The sequence below is a fragment of the Kogia breviceps genome, chromosome 1 (assembly GCF_026419965.1).
Source record: "Kogia breviceps isolate mKogBre1 chromosome 1, mKogBre1 haplotype 1, whole genome shotgun sequence".
Classification (NCBI taxonomy): Eukaryota; Metazoa; Chordata; class Mammalia; order Artiodactyla; family Physeteridae; genus Kogia; species Kogia breviceps.
This window is the reverse complement of record NC_081310.1, coordinates 180,790,997-180,811,275: the sequence shown is the minus strand read 5'-3', so window position 1 is coordinate 180,811,275 and position 20,279 is coordinate 180,790,997. Positions and strand designations below refer to the sequence as shown.

Here is a 20,279-nt window from a genome sequence, read left to right as displayed (position 1 = left end):
CCCCGAGGCACAGCCAAAAAAAAAAAAAGGTGATCTGATCAGTTAACATCCTTGCTGGATGAATTTACTGTGCATTTGAAGACCAGGGGAAAATGTGATTCTCCTGCCTAAAAGTTGATAATTTTAAATTCTAAGTTAATATTATGCTGCAGCTAAATCTTGATGCCTAGAGGTGTCACCAAGAGCAAGCTCTTTTGAACAGGCTGATGTTCGATTTAAAATCTAGAGCACCAGTAGCAGGCAATCAAGAAAAGAAATAACCCCACCATAGAAGGAGATAACTTGCTGTGCAGTGCCTCTTTATGGGTGAACAATAATTTTGCATTCGGTTTCCTTAAAAGAAAAAAAAAGTCAGATAATCCTCCCATGTTTTCTACAAAAGTGAAAAAGTGTTGGGCTTTAGTTGCATGCTAATATGATCACACCAACATCAAAGTGTGACAGATGATTAAAGAGCATGGCCTTTGGCATCACACTGATTTAGATTTGAATCTCACTCACCACTTGTTCTAGGGTGAGGCTGGGCAGCTCAATCTCTCTGACCCACCCCTCAGGAATCATACCTATTTCAAGAGAGTTGTGAGAATTAAATGAGATGATTCATATAAACTATATACTTGCCCAGATAAGTAAGAACTCAATAGACATAAGCCATTACAACCAGAGGACCTGCTGCTGGTCTCTTTCACCCAGCTGTTGGCCTAAAGCAGGCCTGAATCCTAATTCTTCCTTACACTATCTAGTCACTATGACCAAAATTTTAAAATCCAAAGGGGCCTCAACTTGATTAACCATTTCATTCATACACATTGAAGATCTGGACGTCTGCCATCTGGTTGGATCCGTCCCTGGCTCCTGTTTGCCAAGAGTTTAGATGACCCCCAAAGGTAGCTTCCCAGATAATCTACAGAAGCTCTCAAGTGCCGTATTTGGGTTACAATGGGGAAGGGAGTACGGTGCATGCAGCTCTACGCAGAAGGACCGGAAGAAGAGAAACAGAAAAGTTGGAGTTTTTCCAATCTCTGGGCTCTACCCTCTAGCTTCTCTCCAGACTGGGGTAGAAAGGCTGACGGTGCAGGCCCAGAGCAAGGGTGGAGTCGCAACATATTAGAGCCTGGGAGCGTGTTTGCATTGCAAAAAGAAGGTAGAGGGAAACCGACCCCCTCCTTACGAGCCCATTTTCCTTAAACAATTTCTGGCCAAGGAAAGCCCTGACCTCTGTAGAAAGCGAACTCTCATGCACTGCAAAAAACCTCAAACCCCATCCCAGTTTTCACCGCTACTAAAAGCGCCCTGTGCGTCTGCGCGTCCATGCGTGCGTGGGTGGGCGGGCGCGCGCATACGCACAGGCTGCTGGGAAGCCGCCTCTCTCCTGGGTCTTCCAGTTTCCCGGCGTGCTTCAGGCCCGCCAAATGGGAGGGGGAGAAGCAAGATGGCGGCAGCCGCGAACTCCGGCTCCAGCCTCCCGCTGTTTGACTGCCCGACCTGGTGAGTGGCGGGGCGACCAGCGCTGGAGTGGCCTGGCCTACGCTAGCCAGGGCTGGCCGGGCGGCTCATTTCTCGCAGAGAGCCTAGCGGCCCAAAGACCCTGGGACTGACTGAGGGAGAACTGTCGGGCCGGGCGGCGTGTGGAGGAACCGGGAACCCGGAGCCCGGGCCCAGGAACTGAGGAAGCCCAGAGTTGGGGGCTCTGAGGCGCTCGCTTAGGCAGCCCCTCGGGCAATCAGCTGGTTGCCGGAGCGCTTCGGGGCCTTGACCCCGAACTTACCTCACCTCCTGACTGTCTGGTGCTCTTGTGGAGCACCGTATCTGCTGCCCTGCTCTCTGTCCCGAGCGCGCACGAGCTAGCTTCCCGGCCCCGGCGCCCCCATCAGAGCCCCGCATCCCGCGGTTGTTGCTGCAGCCTGGGTGCGGCACTTGCCTGTCTCTCGCAGACTGGGAGCTCCCTGAGGGCAGGAACGGCTCTGACCTACCCCCGCGCTCGCCTCAGCGACCAGCGCGAAGCCGGGCACCAGAGGGCATCCTTGCTTGTTAGGATGAACCCCTTTCCTCCTTTTGCAAGTTCTTGGGAATAATGGAATAATTTTAGTCTTTGAGTAGAGTACACGATGATTACATATGAATTGCCTTGCAAGGAGACCCATCCGAGCTGGGGCTATTTCTGCTCATCACAGTGCATTGTTTGTGTTACTCTCTGGCCCCCGTTATATAGAGATCCTCAAGGGCAAGGGCTGCCTAACGCATCTTTATATTCCCAGTTCCTAGGCCTGAGCCTGGCACATAGTAGGAGTTCAGAAAGCATGTTTTGGACGTAATTTGGCTTTCCCTGTTTTCCAGACAAAGTGGGCTTTTGTCCAATGCACTTGTCTTACTAGCAACCTCCATAGAGGAGTTGGGTCAGGATTGTGAGATGACTGTGTTGCATCTTAAGTTAGATGTAAACAGATGCATTTTTGTGTGTGCACATGTAGGGACAATCTTGCTCTGGCGAGATTGTTCATCCTTCAAACTTCAAAGGAGCAAACACAGGAAGCAAGTGAATGTGTGGCTATTTTCTGGGTCCCTCTGCACTTTTGTAACACCCAGTTGCTTCAGTCTACAAATTCTGTGTCCATTTTGGTTCCTTGCTGCATTGATTTCAGAAGTTGGGCCAGGACAGTAAACTTATAGTTAAGAGAGACTGTATGAGATCACCTACCATTTCCTCAGCATCTGTTAGGCACCAGGCACTGTGTTAGGTGCTTTGACATATATCTCCCTTGGATGGTGTGGTTACAGGAGTGTAGAGAAAAGTTCCCTTAACCATGCCATTGTAGAATGACCTGTTCAAGGTAACAAATATGTCTTGTATTTATTGGTACCTGGTTTCATGGGCATAGTTTTGGATTGCCCTAGATCCCTAATTACACTTCTCTGATTTGGACTCAGAGCTCAGGACAGTACCCTCTGCTTATTCTGTGATGAGTCTAGTCTTGATCAGCCCCAGACACCAATTGATTTATTCTGCCTTTACATGGTATTAATGGTAGTGGCAAATCTTAGATTCAGACTCCAAGTGACCAGACAACCCCAGCTATAGTACTTGCACTCTTTGTGCTGCTTTCTCTCCAAGGTGGATAATCCAGTGTTAAAATATGGGTTTCTCTGGTGCTGCTCTAAATACAGATCCACTAAAATATGTTTCAGAGCAGTTGAATCACTGGGGAAGTAAGTGTCAAATGTAGAAAGGAGCTATAATAACAGTGAAGTAGATGGCATTTCTGCTTGTATGTGAACTAATTATAGGCGAGTAAGAGAGCTACAGTGTTGAATGGGATAATGATTGTAAATGGCATTTACAAACTCATCCTGAAAATGTTTTTTCACACTTATATTTCAGGGCAGGTAAACCCCCTCCTGGTTTACATCTGGATGTAGTCAAAGGAGACAAGCTAATTGAGGTATGGAAGTACATATCTTCCCTTTTTTTCCCACCACACTAAAGATTTTTGCCAGTGACTCACTTTTCCACCTCCTCTCCTGTGCTTTGTTTTCCAGAAATGCTACTTTCGTTCATCCTGATTTTTTTTTTTCTATTAAAAGCACATGGTGATATAACACATTAAAACCATGTATCTCCACAGACATTCAGTTTTTTGTGACTCCTCTCACCTTCCAAATGAAGGGTTTTAATAGATCATGGGCTTGTAGGCCTCAGTCAAACTGGATCCCCTATAACTTGGTGAATTCCTTCTCTCTGAGTATGTGGAGTTGTATGGAAGGTGCAAGATCTGTAGTAATTGAAGAAGAAAGTGGATGGTGTAGATTGAATTTAACTTTTAAGTTGCTTTTATGAGATTCAAGCCAAAACTCTTCAAAGAAGATAGTGAACTAAGATACTTGCTCAAAAAAGAGAATGGAAATGGTGACAAAATTCATTCATTCATTCAAAACATTTAATGAGTACTTATTATGTGCCAGTCATTGTGCTCGGCATAGGACTATAGCAGTGAACAGAACAAACGTGGTTCCTGTCCTCAAAGAAATCATCTGATGGGAACAACAGAATCACACAAAAATGTGCATGATTATAATCGAAATAAGTACTATAAAGGACAAGTTGAGCAGAATTCCAGCTTTTCTGCAAGTCTCTAGAATGAAAACCACATAGAACTTCAAGAGAACATGAATTTTGATTAGCTGTTAGGTTGTGTACTTTTTTTTAATCCTTATGTTACCACTTATTTACCAAGAGATGGAGATTAAGCCCACTCTGTGGAGTTGTGAGTTTCTGTGTCTTCAACCAATTTTATGTTTGCTTGCTCAGATAGTTCAAGGCCCTATTATTGAGTGCAGTTATTTTTCTTTGGTATATATAGTAAAAACATTGCACTCCATAATGAAAAGCTATCTTTGAGGTCTTCTGCAGGATGTTCTATAAATACACTGTTTCCACTTTCAGGATGTTGTAGAGATACCCACGTATTTTGCAAAGTATTAAGGCATGAGTTGTGATGAATTCTCTTATTAATTTATCAAGCTCTGAGGCAGTCACTTAGACTCCCTTTGTCATGTGTTCTTCTGTCTTAAAGGTTACAGTGTACCAAGATTATTCAAGGGAATAAGTTAGCTAAAATGTTTTTTGTTTTGTTTTGTTACACTGTAGACTGTTCCACAGATATAAAATATTGTTGCTAAATAGACATATAGGAGTCTTTTTTTTTTCAACCAGAATTTAGTAAATCTTTAGTTTACTACAGGAAGAAACAGACAAGGAGGGCTAGCTTTAATGATAATGTCATATTCCTCTGCGAAATAATTTATATTTTCAAAGCACTCTGACTTGTCAAACATCCTTCTAATTACTGTTTTCCATTAAGTGATAATGTTCTCTTTCAGTGCTCTTAGGTGTGCTGAGTTGCCACAAAACTGTCATGTTACAGTCCTTAGACATCACTGTATTGTTTCTGAGAGGAATAGACCTGAGATGTGCTTATTTTTTAAGGATTTAGGCAGCACTTGATACTAACCGAGCTATCTCTGTCCTCGCCTTGTGTCAGAGGCTTGTGATGTGTTGTGATAGCTGGGTTGAAGAAGTGCAATATTAAAACAAAAGCCATGAGTCTTTTAAGCCCAGTGTGTAAAGATACACTCTGAGTTATAACTCACAGGCACAACTGGATAGTGGTACTAGCCATAGCTAGTTAAGAAATTGTGGCTTAGTGGCTATTGAAAGACCAATGCATTATTTCATTCACTTGGACAGAAGAAGCATATTGTCCAAGAATTCACACATTTTCTTGCTTCTGAGACATACTGTTTTTTTCCCTACATTTTCACATTTCTATAATTGAGATGCCTTTAATAGTGAATGTATATATTTAATTCGGAGGCCCTTTCTTTTTTTTCCCCTCTAAACACCTAAATCGCTGGTACTGGCAGCTTAGAATCATAGAAATGTGGTCAATTTTATATTAGAACCCAAGTGCTGGTGATCTTATGTACTGTTTCTTTAAGTCTAGCCTATGAACACTGTGGTTAGCAAATTTAAGCTTATGAGGACATAATCTATGTGCATATAAATATGAATGAGAAATGCAGTGAGATTCAACCTGCATAGATATTATCTAGAGAGAATAAGATGCTGAAATTTCAGGGCTCTGTCAATTCTGAAGGAATGTCTTATTTTTAACCCAAGTCTTAATACTTGGGTCTGAGCAGACATGGGGATGCTTGTGTGACTGAGCTGTCAGGCTGTTGTTGAATCTTGGTGCTCCCTAGCACTAGGGGCCTGGGACAAGCTCTGCCAGCAGCAGGTGGGCACTGCTGGACAGGGTTTCCCAGAGGTGACCCCCATACCTATTTTGAGCCTTAAAGGCTAAGCGGGAAAGGAACTGGGTAAGTGATTGTTTAAAAAACAATTAAGAGTGTGACCCATAGTACTTGTTCACTCCTTAAAATGTTTTTTGCCATATGGTGGATTTTTTGATGCAGGAAGAGTGAAGAAAATATATAATGTAGTGGTTTAAAAAGCTTAAGACTCTGAAGTCAGACAAACCTGAGTTTCTAATCCAGTTTATAAATACCTATCTGTGTGAACTTGCATATATTAATTAATTTCTTTGTGCCTCACTTTTCCTATCTGTAAAAATAGGAATAATAGTGCCTGCCTACTTCACAGAGTGGTTGTGAGGATGAAATGACATAGCATAAAACTCATAGCGCATAGGCACATAAGTACTCAGCAGTTGTTAACTGTTATCAGTATGTGAGGTGTATTTCTGGTTTTGTAAGAACACTAAAGCATAGGGGAGAATTGTAGCCCACTGTGGATTCAATGACATAGCCAGGAATGAAATATAAGCCTCTTGATTCCTAGCCTGGTACATCCTAATTTGACTATACTTCCCTACTCAACTTTGTGCTGTCTTCTCTTAGGTATTTTAGAAGGAGCATAGCGTGAAATGTGAACTAGAGCTTAGTGAGACCTTGTGTTTAAAGGAAAAACAGGGAATTCCCTGGCGGTCCAGTGGTTAGGACTTGGCACTTGCACTGCCGAGGGCACTGGTTCCGTCCTTGGTGGGGGAACTAAAATCCCCACAAGCCGTGTGGCACGGCCAAAAAAACCCCCCAAAACTTAAAGGAACAACCTAATGTATATGAATGAGGGTTATTCTTCGAAGTACACATATTATAGACTTTAAGAACTGAAAGCAGTGTTAGCGAAAATTTGTCTAGAGTCCATCTATGATGGCCCAGTCTACAACCAGTCTGTGGCAAAGGCTTTACTGATCTAGGATTAAAAGAAAAATAAAGACAGTGTAGTGAGTTTTTCATAAATTCAGCTCAGAGAGTGGTCCTTTATCCTTCTTCTTACTTATTTGTTAAAATGACCTATCTTTCATAAAATGATTATAATACTGATTGGTGACAATTAAAAAAATAGTTCTCATATGGCAAAAGAAAAGTTAACAATACTATGTCAGCCCCGACAATTTTTTTTTTTTTTTTTTTTTTTTTCGGTATGTGGGCCTCTCACTGTTGTGGCCTCTCCCGTTGCGGAGCACAGGCTCCAGGTGCGCAGGCTTAGCGGCCATGGCTCACGGGCCCAGCCGCTCCGCTGCATGTGGGATCCTCCCAGACCGGGGCACGAACCCGTGTCTCCTGCATCGGCAGGCGGATTCTCAATCACTGCGCCACCAGGGACGCCCCCTACAATTTTTAAAATAATAGATTGCTGGTCTGCAAAATCCCCTTTTCTGCTATTATATTGGGGCCTTATACAGTTTTGTTTTTTCCAGTACCACAGCAGTGGCTAGTAACATTTTGGAGCTCTTCTCAGAATTGTTTCAGACCCATGGCACTGTTGTTTAGAATGTTAGCTTTGCAGGTCATTTCACACCTGAGTTTAAACCCCAGATCTGCTACTTAACCAGCTGGACTGCCTTGGATGCGTGGCTTCATCTCTATGAATCTATTTTCTTATGTTTAACAATAAAGGTGATACTTGGTTCACAGAGTTGTTTTGAGGATTAAATGACATAATACTTAAAAATGCCTAGCAATAATAGTCCTTCAATAAATGTTTAATCCCTACATCCCCTTCCCCCAAACCTTGAAAATCTTTGCCCTGTGAGGTTGTTCCATATTTGGACACAGCAAATACTCATTTAGAGTTAACTTTGAGTAATGCTTTTTTGTGGCCAAAATGAAATGGGACAATAAAGTTAGATTTAGAGGCTCATACAATGATGTCTAATGTAAGTCTAGTTTCTAAAGAGGGTTCCAGAAATACTCTGGGTCTCTGGCAGCATGATTAGAATATAGATAGGTGTTTATATTCCCTTCTTTTGTGAACCAATTGATAATCTTCATTTGAATATATATTTTTCTGAAAAGCGGTCTTATTACTTTATAGGCATGCTTTATGTTTCCTTCTTGACCTAAAATAAAGATTCAGTGAAATCTTAAATTTCCAATGGACAGAAGACAACCGCTCTTGCATGCCATTTACATCTAATAGGATTAGGAATGTTCTTTTCATATCAACACTAAACATTTGATCACTACATTTGGGGAGATTAATTACCATCCATCCCCCAATGTTAGTAAATTATTCTGAGCTCTTTATCTTGAAGAATAATAGTAAATATAAATATATATATTTCCTTTGACAAGGAATTTTATCTTAAGATGCTCTACTTAGTTTATTGGAAGAATTTTTGCTAAATCCTGTTGAAACAAGCTTTAAGTAATATTTAATTTAATTTATTTAGAAACTGATTATTGATGAGAAGAAGTATTACTTATTTGGGAGAAACCCTGATTTGTGTGACTTTACCATTGACCACCAGTCTTGCTCTCGGGTCCACGCTGCCTTGGTCTACCACAAGCATCTGAAGAGAGTTTTCTTAATAGATCTCAACAGTAGTAAGTAACTCATATCCTATCCTATTTCACACATTGTCTTTTGGGCAGTGTGAAAATGCTCTTTGGGTTCTTCAGTTTTGAAATTGTGTTTTGTTGCTCATCAAGGAAGTTTATGTTTGGTTTTTAAATTAGTTGTTCTCCATTCCTGTGATATTTCCTATTTTACTGAAATAATTGATGACTGGAGAGAGAAGTGGGTTTTGGGGAGCACTTTCCTGGAGAGAGCAATAGGTATATACAGAGAACAAAAAAAAGCACCCAGGAATTAGGGAATGTGTTTATAGGCCCATGATAGATTGTGGTCCAATTTAAACAGAAGCTGTGATTAGCTCCATTAATGTAGTAGAGTTGTAGTACAGTAGGACATTAAAAAAAAAAAAGAAAAACTTGTTTTGACCAAAAGTTAATTTTTTATAATGGGCTCTTTATCCCAGCTACATTTTACTGTGACTATTAATAATATCAATTTTAATTCTGTGAGCACACTCCAACTAATAAGATTTTCAAGTTTGTCAAAGATAATCCCAGAAATGCAGTTGAGACTTGGCTGCATGGGGCCTTGAAATTTGTTCATTTTTGCCTGTGTATAATTACAGCTTGAAATGTAAAGGATCTGCTTCCTGGGTTGATCGTGTTTTACTCCTTTCCCCGCTCCCCATACACACGCACACATCACCCCAGTATGCTTATATAATGGTTTTGGAGAGCCTTGTCTCATAAGTACTTATTTGCAAATTTATCTCATCTTTTCTCTCCATTTCATAATATGCAGAATGCAGACATGGAAAGATATCCAGACTCTCCAGTAGGATTTTGGCTTGCCTTGCCATTGATACTGTACCTGTTTCAGCCAACCTCATTTCTTATCCTGGGGAAACCCCAAGCATAACTGCCACCAGTCCAGCAATTTCTATGTTCCTTAGACTTGGGGCTTCAGAGGTCAGACCATAGCAATTCCTGTCTCCTGCCTTAGGGGGCATGCCTATTGCTGGGTTGGAGCCATTCCTGCTGGACCCAGAATGGAGCCAAGCCTATCTGGCAGCAGAGAGCAAGCAGTGGTATTTGTTATGTGGGGTAACAGCAGGTCTGAAGATGTGTAAGAAATCCACTGAAGAGATTCAAGATTCAGTGAAGGAGTTTCCTTTTCATTGTGACCCATGACGAGGGATGCAAAGTGGACCCAGTGCCATTTCCATTTTAAAAAGCAAAACTGATGTGCTGGCAGGGGCTACTCTCCCTTCTACAACTCAGGTTTGTTTGTTTGTTTGTTTTCCTCTCTTACATTTCTGATTTGGTTATTCCCAGCACACGGCACTTTCTTGGGTCACATTCGGTTGGAGCCTCACAAGCCTCAGCAAATTCCCATCGACTCCACGGTCTCATTTGGTGCATCCACAAGGGCATACACTCTGCGTGAGAAGCCTCAGACATTGCCATCAGCTGTGAAAGGAGATGAGAAGATGGGTGGAGAGGATGATGAACTCAAGGGCTTACTGGGGCTTCCAGAGGAGGAAACAGAGCTTGATGTAATTCCATTGTCTATGTCATTGTTATGTCTTTTGGGACTCTGGCTTTTGCAGTATGTAGCTGTTCTGTGTAGTTTGAAATGCCAGTGACTTAGCAACTGGAGGTTTTCTTGAGCCCAGTGATAAGCCTTTGCCACTTTGGCAGTGTGGTGTGGTCCTTGGAGAGCTGCATTGTGTGGGTTTGGTTATGTATAACCAGGGCTAACTAGGAGACTGGGTCTCCTGCCAATAGACCCTTATGGTTGTCTTGTGCACCTTCAGTGGATGTTAGAAGCCAAGGCTGGGAGTTACATTTCTCTAGAGCTGCACTGTCCAGTGCAGTAGCCACTAACCACATTCCAGGTACTCAGTAATCACATGTGGCTAGTGACTAACCATATTGAATAGTACTGATAGAAAACATTTCTATCATCCAGAAAGTTTGTTTGAACAACACTAGCTTACAGAGATTGAAGCTTTCATTCATTTATGTAGCTCTTTTTGATATTGTCCAGTCAGCCCAAGAATCTTCTGAGTAGAACTAGATTACTTTTGCTCTGGGCCTGGCTGCCCTGAAGGCCGTGAATTTTACAAGATTTAATTTTAATGTGCTAAGTTTTTCTTTTCTAGAGCTGTCCCCAGTAGTTTGTGATGTAGCTTTTGTCTTCACATGTCTATCACTGCATTGGTGTGACTGGTCTATCCAGGTAGATCAAATGACAGCCTGTCCTTAACCACCCACATGCATTTACTATTCTTGTATACCGAGACAGTTTCCCAGCCCTTAGGAAGAAAAGCACAGTAGCAGTCTTACAACATAGAAGTTATTTTGTTCTAAAGAAGTAGCCTCATAGCTAGGGACCCAGTTGGCAGTCACTCTTGCCCATTCTCATCCAGGCTGCTTCCATGCCTTCCTGTCTTTTAGTTCAGTATGTTAGGTCATCTCTGGGTCCTTGTTCTCAAGACATTTGGGATGTCTCAAACTGCAGTACAGTTGGAATAAGTCCAGGTGATTGGGAAGAGGCAGGCAGCAGTGATGAGGCCAAGTTAATCACTGAGATGGATAGATAGTTATGAGTAGAAATGGGGCCAGATGAAGGGATGGCGAGTGACAAAATATTAATGCCAGATATTCAGTGCACTGGTAACGTCCTTACAAGTTTTAAAGGAGAGAGCTACTGGGAAAGAAGCTGTCAATTGTCCTTTCTCGTCTCTGTTACTTAAAAACAATTCTTGGATTTCTTCCCAGTTATATTCTTTTAATTCTCAGCATGAAGACATGATAAACTTTCTTCAAAAAAACCCAAAACCTCAACTCAAGGGTTTTTGCACAGATGACCTGTCTTCAGCTGAAGGTCCTTCACTCCCTTTTGAATATCACTGCCGCACTAGTCAATGAAGATATTCCACATTCTGTCAAATTGAGGCTTGCTGGTATTAGCTGTCTAGGGACGGTAATGAATCTTTTCTCAATGCAGAAAAGAATCTCATCTGTGTGGAGAGGTCAAGGTTAGCTCCTAATACCTTCCTGCCCTTTATTTGGTAATATTCTCCTTCAAATTCCTTGTGTACTTATTCCTGTCTTTCCTGTGTGAACCCTGTCCCAGAACCTGACGGAGTTCAACACTGCCCACAACAAGCGGATTTCCACTCTCACCATTGAAGAGGGGAATCTGGACATTCAGAGACCAAAGAGGAAGAGGAAGAACTCACGGGTGACCTTTAGTGAGGATGATGAGATCATCAACCCAGGTGAGGTATCTTCCTAGTTTTTTCTGATGAAAAAGCTGTGATGTCAGAGAGTAGTGTACACAACCTGTAGGTCAGTTGTAATGTTTCTCTACAAGGTTAAGGATAACAGTTGCTATGTTGAGGGGAGATATTTTTGTACAGAACAGGCATACCTTGGAGATATTGTGAGTTCAGTTCAAGCATTGCAATAAAGCAAGTCATATGAATTTTTTAGTTTCACAGTACATGTAAAAGTTACATTTGCACTACTTCAATCTGTTAAGTGTGCAATAGCATTATGTCTAAAAAAGACAATGTACGTACCTTAATTAAAAAATACTTTATTGCTAAAAGATGCTAGCCATGCTAGTCTGAGCCTTCAGCGAGTTGTAATCTTTTTGCAATAGTAACGACAAAGATTGCTGATTACAGAGCACTATTACAACTATAATAATAATGCAAAAGTTTTAAATATGTGAGAATTACCGAAATGTAACACAGAGACACGAAGTGAGTGAATGCTGTTGGGAAAATGGCATTGATAGACTTGCTTGATGCAGGGTTTCCACAAACCTTCAATTTATAAAAAACTCAGTATCTGTGAAGTGTAGTAAAACAAGGTATGCCTGTACATTGATGGAGTGCCCTGAAACTCAAGCATTATCCAGTTGCAATGTGAAAGAAGTAGATGGAGGAAGGCTGTAATTCTCCTTTCCTGATCCAGGTATAGTGGAGTTTAAGTATAGGTCAGAGCAGACACTATTGTCATGGGGTTCCATGTATGATTGTTAACTCTAAGATTGGAGAACTTTCTGCCACTATTAATCGCATTGAAGACTTGCCTCTGTAAGGTCGTAATTTATAGATAGTTTGTATGGAAACGTCAGCAAGATGAGAGCATCAGTTTTTGGGAAGGCCGTTGAGTTTACCCATTTGTTCCATCATTCAACATTCATTTGTTGGGCTTATGTTATGTCTCAAGTACCTGGAAGGTGGATGGCATGGAGCTGGGAGGTGCAGTTTATACAGTGAAGATGGAATTGGGATTCCAAAAATCTTGTTTGAAAATAAACCTTCATGGATGGAAACAAGGATCCCAGACTAACAAGCTGCTTTTATATCCCAAATTGAAATGCAGTGAGAATAACTTTCAAGTCCTGCATTTAGTTTCAGAATGTCAATTATTTAAATGGAGAAAATCTGCTCCAGTGACAGCTCATGGGAAAAAAAAAAGGTATAAGGATTTTAGTTAGTTAAAAATGCAGTCTCAGTCATCAGGGGGATGTGGAAACTAATCAAGTACAGTTTAAGATTGCATTAATAGAATAATGGGGGACAGTAACCTGGTGGCCTGTGTTCTGAGCAGAACTCACCCAAATGTGTTACGAAAGGCAAGCATGGCCTTGAGTACTAAATGTGTTATGTAGTCTTGAGGGAAGGAAGAGACTCCCAGCTATGGAAAGTGGTCCCTAAATGCTGGGAACTGTGCATGCGGGAGAATAGATTGGAGGGAGGCACCCTGAGGTGGATGTTTACAAGAGTAGCGAAACCAGAGCCTGTGAGTAGCAAGTATTTGGCTCGGCATAAAAAGCAACAACAAATCCTTCTTATATTTAGAAGAAGAATGAAAAGAATTCCTGTGAAAGAGATTGGGGCATTCATTCTAGTGACTTCTGTTCACTTTCTGATGATGTGTGAAGTGGAATGAATTACTTCTCAAAGTAATGAATGCCCAAGGGAAGTGTTTGGGCAGGAGCTGGATGACTAATCTGGGGAGTTTATTTCTGAGTGCCAGATAAGAGTTTCTAGGGGTTGGACCTAGACATTTGTAGTTTTAATAAGCTCCTGTTTGTACTGATGAACAGCCAACAGTTTGGGAATCACTGAACTAGATAATTTGTTAAGTCTGTTTCAGGACTCGGGGTCTGCTATGTTCTGTTTTCTTCCTTGAAAATTATTGTGGGACTTCTGGCAATTCAGTGGTTAAGACTCCGCAATCCCTGGTTGGGGAACGAAGATCCCACATGCTGCACGGCATGCCCCAAAAAAAGAAAAAGAAAATTATTGTCCTGCAGCTTCATTAAGGCAGTACGTTCAGGCAGAGTATGGCATAGTGTTTAAGAGCGTGGGCTCTGATCAGAGGGCCTACGTATGAAATCTACCTCTCCGCTTAGTAGCTCTGTGACCCTGGCCAGTGACATGACTACTGGCCTCAGGATTGGTTGGGAGATTAAATGATTAATATATGTGAAAATACCTCATATCTGTGCTTGGCACTTAGTAGCCCTTGATAAATGTTAGCCATTGTCCTCATCATCATCTGCCACGCCTTTTGCCTTTACCTATGCAGACTTTCCTATACTAGAAGCAGACTTAGCAAGAAACTTCTTGGTAGATTTCCAGGAGCAGAGATTTCCTGCAATGGGCAGACCCCCTCTCTAGGAGTCGAATGGCTAGAGAACGAGGAGAGGGTGAGAGGCCTGAGCACCATTCAGCCGGCACAGGGCAGGGTCCCCCAGATGGCTTAGCCCCAACTTCCGCAGGCCTCTTGTGTTTGTGGGCCACATACCCCGTTAGCCACGCCTCTTGGGCTCCAGTTGCTCTTGCACTTGATTTAGCTTTCCTGAAGGGATGATTGGAGCAGGGCTGTTATGGTAATGAGAGAGAAAATAAGGGTGCCTTTTTTAGAGACCTTCTCTCCTTCCTGATGAGCCTGGATATCTTTTCCCCTTTCTTCTTCCATATAGAAGCTATTCATTCATTGAACTTCGATTGTTTGTGAAAATAATTCCAGGGTATATTCCTTAGAGGCATCCTAATATGTGAAAAGCCAGACTTAAAACAAATCAGGGACTAATTATTCAAATTAAATAAGGAATCTTTGTATTCCAGAAGGACTCACAGGAGTGTTTCTTTAAATAGCAAGTGCCCTCAACGCATTAAAATAAGGTGTACAACATCTGTTAGGGAAACAACTCCTTTCCTACCACTATTTTAAGATAAAAGGGCCCTGGAGTAGTTTTTTCTAGTAATGATAATAAGTCTATGCTTGCCTGTTTCCCCACACTCAGTCTTCAGTGAGAAAACTGTTCATTCTAGGTGATCCAGCCCAATCTCCCCTCTGTGCTCCAAGAAAACTATTTTTGCACCACTCTTCAAGCACCTCCATTGTATTCTAGCCTATATGGCTTTACAACTGTGACTCCTTACAGGCAGGACGGTGTCTTGCTCTTTATTTCCATGCCTGATGTCCAATAAATGAGAGACTGACTGCAAGCATGTCCCTTATTTGGTCTTAGTGCATTCTTCTGGCACAGTGAATGAATGAAGCTAGAAGCTTCGTAGGGTGCAGTAGTATGTGTATAAGCTGTGAAAAGGGAGCCGCTCTCCCACCCTGCCTGGACAGGGGCTTCAGATCCTTTAGTGAGTCTTAATTATACAGGCATGCCTTGGAGGAATTGTGGGTTTGGTTCCAGACCACTTCAGTAAAGTGAATATCAAAGCTAGTCACACATATTTGTTTGGTTTGCCAGTGCATATAAAAGTTACATTTATGTTATATTGTAAACTGTTAAGTGTGCAGTAGCATTATGTCTACAAAAGCAATGTACTTGTTTCTTTACAATGCCTTAATTACAAAATACTTCATTGCTAAAAAATGCTAACCATCATCTGACAATGCACAGTTGCCACCAACCTTCAATTTGTTTTTTGTTTTTTGTTTTAAAAACAATATCTGCAAAGCACAGTAAAGTGAAACTCAATAAAACAAGGTATGCCTATATACAGTTGTTCAGGTTGAAAGGCGAAGTTAAGCTAGAAGCCTTGGGTCTGAATCCTAATTCTGTTATTTGCTAATGAGCGGGTGTTAGCAAGGTATGTGGTGTGTGACCTCTTTTTATCACTAACATGAGATTATTGATGTCTTCCCTCAAAAGAGGGAGGTATGTGGAATGGGAAAGAACCTGGGGAAGCCAGTGTAGCACATGGTCCAGAGCACAGGCCTGTTTCTGGCTACTTAGATTTATATCCTGGCTCCTCTCCAGCAAGGTGACTGGGCCGGTCACTTTCCTCCTCCAAGCCTGAGTTTGTTTTCTCATCTATTAAATGTTTATTGTAGTGGTACTTACCTCATAGGGTTGTTGTGAGGATTTAACACAGTACCCAGTAAACACTTGAAGTGTTAGCTGTATTTTACTGTTTTAATATGAATTATTTTGATTGCTTTGTTTGCATTGAGCCCTATAACCTTAATCCTTCTGGTTGATTACTGAACTAACCCTGCCCTCGTGTCTTTTTGCAGAGGATGTGGATCCCTCAGTTGGTCGCTTCCGGAACATGGTGCAGACTGCAGTGGTCCCAGTCAAGGTAGGAAGCAAGTTGTGACAGTATTTGAAATGTCATATAGTCTGGTTTAAAAACCCACTCTTTTATATGTAGATAAGTGTTAAGTGTGTGCTTAATTTTATAACATTCTTTGCTCCTTTCCCATTTTTCATACTGTGGAAATAAATTTACCCTATCTGTGTGTAGGGATCCTGGAGTGCCATAGAGAGGCTGCAGGTGACCAGCTAGCTTGATCCTGCATGTAAATTATGGTGTGATGTGGGTCTGTAAATTTACCTCCCAGCAGGGTGCAGGGTGCACCTTTCTTTAACCTTCCCTTCTTGACTCAAAGTAAGCTATTAGGCAAAGAAGAGACATTGCTGCATTTCTGCATGGCACCTCTGGCCTTTACCACATCTTTATTTTGTGAATGGGGATGGCACAGATAGGAAAGCCAGCCCTCATTGGATTAGATTTAAAGAGCAGCTCTGTTGAAGAACCAAGAGGTGGAAGTTACAGAGATGTTCTGATTGCTCAACATGTGGAGAACCACCTGCCAGCTAGGGCTCCAAAAGGGAACAAATGGCCTCTGGAAGCAGATCCCTATTAGTAGAGGTATTCAAAATGTGATTGGAAGATGCTGGTCAGAGATGCTACAGGGAGTTTTATTTTTTAAAAAAATCTTTAGAATATATTAGAATAGATGGATAAAATGTGTCAAGTTCATGCAAAAGGAGTAGAGGGGTGAGGGAGGATCTTTCATTGAACTTTAGCCCAGTGTGAAAAAGTATAAGATGAAATTTTTCCATACAACTCCATAGTATTTGTGTCACATTTCCCCTTGGGCACTTTTCTCTTTTTTCTTCATCCTTTGGAATTTTCTGTTGTCTTTAAAGTATAATTTGAATTTTGACAGATACATACACCTGGGTAACCACCACCATAATCAAAATACAGATTTCCATCACCCCAGAAAGTTCCCCCGTGTCCCTTTGCTGTTAGTTTCCTTCCACTCCCATGCAACCAGTGAGCTGCTTTCAGTCGCTACAGATTTGTTCTGCTCTCAGATTAATGTTTAAAAATTAGGTGCCCAACAGGAAGATACTTTTTATTTTTCCCCCAAAAAAGAAAAATTGAAATACTTACTACCATCTATTATCATCTCTGATTCCTGAAAGGGCATTTTAACATTATAAAAAAGAGGGAGGAGTATGACCTTAGGGTAAAGAATGGTCACTTAAACTGGATAAGTCTTACTTTATGAAAAGTTCACACACTAGCCTCATTTTTCTCAGTTTGACATAGGATGGTGGCCACTTTGTGTGGGGCAGTGTTTGGGAGCCATGATGTTAGATGACCACCGTAAGGTCTCTTCAGACCCTGAGATTTCAGGACAGTGAGATGGGTTGTTTAGGAAACAAAACAAGTTAGGGGTTTAGAGGCCTTCCCCAGTTTTTCGAGGACTGCAATAGAACAGGCTAACAGCACCCTTGTGTCTCACTTCTTGTCTTCTCTATAAACCACAGAAGAAGCGGGTGGAGGGCCCTGGCTCCCTGGGCCTGGAGGAATCAGGGAACAGGCGCATGCAGAACTTTGCATTCAGTGGAGGACTCTATGGGGGCCTGCCCCCCACGCACAGTGAAGCCGGCTCCCAGCCGCATGGCATCCACGGGACAGCACTCATCGGTGGCTTGCCCATGCCATACCCGAACCTCGCTCCTGACGTGGACTTGACTCCCGTCGTGCCGTCAGCAGTGACCATGAACCCTGCACCAAACCCTGCCGTCTATAACCCTGAAGCTGTCAACGAACCCAAGAAGAAAAAATATGCAAAAGAGGCTTGGCCGGGCAAGAAGCCCACACCTTCCTTACTGATTTGATATTTTTGGTAATGGAGGAGGGTGGGATTGGGTGGGAACGGGGTGGTAGGGTGATGGGGGAGCTAATGAACTAGGGAGAAAAACTTTCCATGTGTGCAGTATCGTCTTTCAGAATGTCTCCTGGGGTCCTAACCATGTAATATTAAAACTAGGGGTGGGGTTGAAGTATCCCAGAAAGACCTGTCTTCAGAACACTTTCACTGCAGAGGAATGTTTCATACATCCTTTTAAATAGACTGCCCTGGCTCTTTTCCATGCTTTCCATTATCTCCTTTTTTCTTTTCTCCCTCTTTCTAGGATCATTTTTTAAAAAATCATTTACCCCAGGGAGAGACTCCAGGCCCTCAGGTTGAATGTAGAGCTGTGGAGGTGACAGTAGCATTGCCAGCCTTGTGGGTTCAGCAGCCTGATTTATATTTACTATCCTGCAAGTCCCAGGTAGCAGAAGGGTTGCCACGGATTCCAGGTTAACAAGAGGGTTCAGAATGCTTTGGTTAAGCTAAGGTTTAAAACAGCTCAGAAGTTTTCCTGGGTCAGTGGTTTTGAGGTCCAGTAGTTAGGCTTTTCTCTTTTGTCCCTTCTGTTAGAATGAGAACATTTTGATTTTTCTTCATCTGTGACCAGTGCCATAGACACAGGTTGATAGTTTTAAACTTACAGTATTGTTTGAACTTTACCTGTTTTTCTTGTCAAACGTGAGTACTCTATTTGCTGAAGTTTCTCATTTGATTCCAGAGTACTGTCCTCTACTCTCTAAGGCATTACTTTCCCTTTCAAGTGTGTTATGAAGGCAATATAAAGGATATGACTAGTTAGAGCAATTTCAATTAAAAAGGAAAAGATTTTACTTTGAAATAACGGATATCTTGAAGAGGACATTTTCAGATATTGATTTGGAGGCTTTTTCCCCCCTCGACCGAGAGCTCTCGTTGTCCAGAGCTCCAAGACTAGACCTGGCTAACAAACATAGGAGACGAAGGTAGGACACATTGACGTGAGCTTTGTACAGAGATTTGTACATTTGTGTAATAGGCCTTTTCACGCTTTATGTGTAGCTTTTTACCTGTAACCTTTATTACATTGTAAATTAAACGTAACTTTTGTCATTTGGGTGCAGTCTGTGATTCAGTCGCCATCACCTATTTCTACTGCCATTAGGGAATATTTGTCAAAGGTACAGCTGTCAGGCTTGGTAGGTGTGATGCTCTGTCCCCATTTTATTACTACAAATAAAGATGCCCCCTGATGAACGTGGAAATTCTAATTAGAGATTCCAGTCCCCAGACTGAAGCCTCAGCGAGCAAAGTGGGTTAAGAAGTGCTTGCTGCCCTTCATCGGGAGGCAGAGCCGCAGGTCTGATGAGGGAGACTCGGCTTTGGGGCCCTTGTCCTGGGTGTAACCATTGCCCTCTGGTTACGGCTGCATGCATTTGCGCTATAGCTCAGGAGGCACAGGAGTGAAAGGAAGCTAAAGATGAGTACGTTTAGAAGGAATTTTAGCCAGAGTTTGGATTGGATGTGTGTGTCTTGCATACTAGAACCTCATGTGCCGGAAGTGCATTTGTGTGTGATGAGGCTTATATATGTGGCTTTGTGGTGAAAATGCCAAGTAGGTTCCAAATCCCTTAGATTGAGAGTGTGGGCTCACGGCAGGAGCAGCCTGTTAAAAACAGAGATCTGTAAAATCACAGACAAGTTACCTTCTCCACTGGCTTCCATGACAGTGATTTATGAGGGTACCTTCCTCTCATCACAGTGAAGGTTACTGTTAGTGCTGGTTAACTGTCACTCGTTGAGCACCTGCCTACTGTGCCAGCCATCTACAAGCATGTCATTTAATTTTCATTGCCCGAAGAGGAATACTGTTTTTATCCCCATTTTACAGATGAGAAAAGAGGCTCAGAGCTAAAGTAAACTTCCTTATGATTTCATGTAGTAAAGTCAGGATTGAAACTGTAGCCTGAATCCAGAGCCTTAGGTTTACACGGCCTCCGGGATGAGTTGAGGGGAAGGACGTGCCGGTCTTAGGTGGCTCGTCATTGTGCTCCGTAGACTAGAGCTAGGTGTTTGTTCTGAAGTTTAAAAAAAGTATTTTGGGGACTTCTCTGGTGGCACAGTGGTTAAGAATCCTCCTGCCAATGCAGGGGACGTGGGTTCGAGCCCTGGTCCGAGAAGATCCCACATGCCGCAGAGCAACTAAGCCCATGTGCCACAACTGCTGATCCTGCATGTCACAACTACTGAAGCCTGCACGCCTAGAGCCTGTGCTCCTCAACAAGAGAAGCCACCACAATGAGAAGCGCACGCACCACAACTAGAGAAAGCCCATGCAAAGCAAAAGACCCAACGCAGCCAAAGATAAATAAATAAATAATTTTTTTTTTAAAGGGGAAAAAAAAGGTTTTTTTTCCAAACTGGACAACTTACTT

General features: G+C 42.2%; 1 protein-coding gene and 1 non-coding gene across 3 annotated transcripts; both read left to right on the top strand.

The window, feature by feature from the left end:
• The first annotated feature begins 1,340 nt into the window (after positions 1–1,340).
• On the top strand, positions 1,341–18,959 carry PPP1R8 (protein phosphatase 1 regulatory subunit 8). 2 transcript variants are annotated; one of them, XM_059036602.2, is made up of 7 exons: positions 1,341–1,488; positions 3,380–3,440; positions 8,256–8,409; positions 9,715–9,935; positions 11,522–11,666; positions 15,949–16,013; positions 17,498–18,959. In XM_059036602.2, exons 1-7 carry the CDS (start codon positions 1,433–1,435, stop codon positions 17,849–17,851), a joined length of 1,056 nt encoding a protein of 351 aa, XP_058892585.1. In that variant the 5' UTR covers positions 1,341–1,432; the 3' UTR covers positions 17,852–18,959. The 2 variants fall into 2 exon arrangements, with proteins under 2 accessions (XP_058892585.1, XP_066869972.1); XM_067013871.1 differs by lacking the exons at positions 8,256–8,409; positions 9,715–9,935 and having other exon boundaries at positions 1,381–1,488.
• LOC131747136 (small Cajal body-specific RNA 1) lies at positions 4,993–5,158 on the top strand. Its single transcript, XR_009332767.1, has one exon. It is a non-coding gene; the product is annotated as a small Cajal body-specific RNA 1 (non-coding RNA).
• Positions 18,960–20,279: the final 1,320 nt, after the last annotated feature.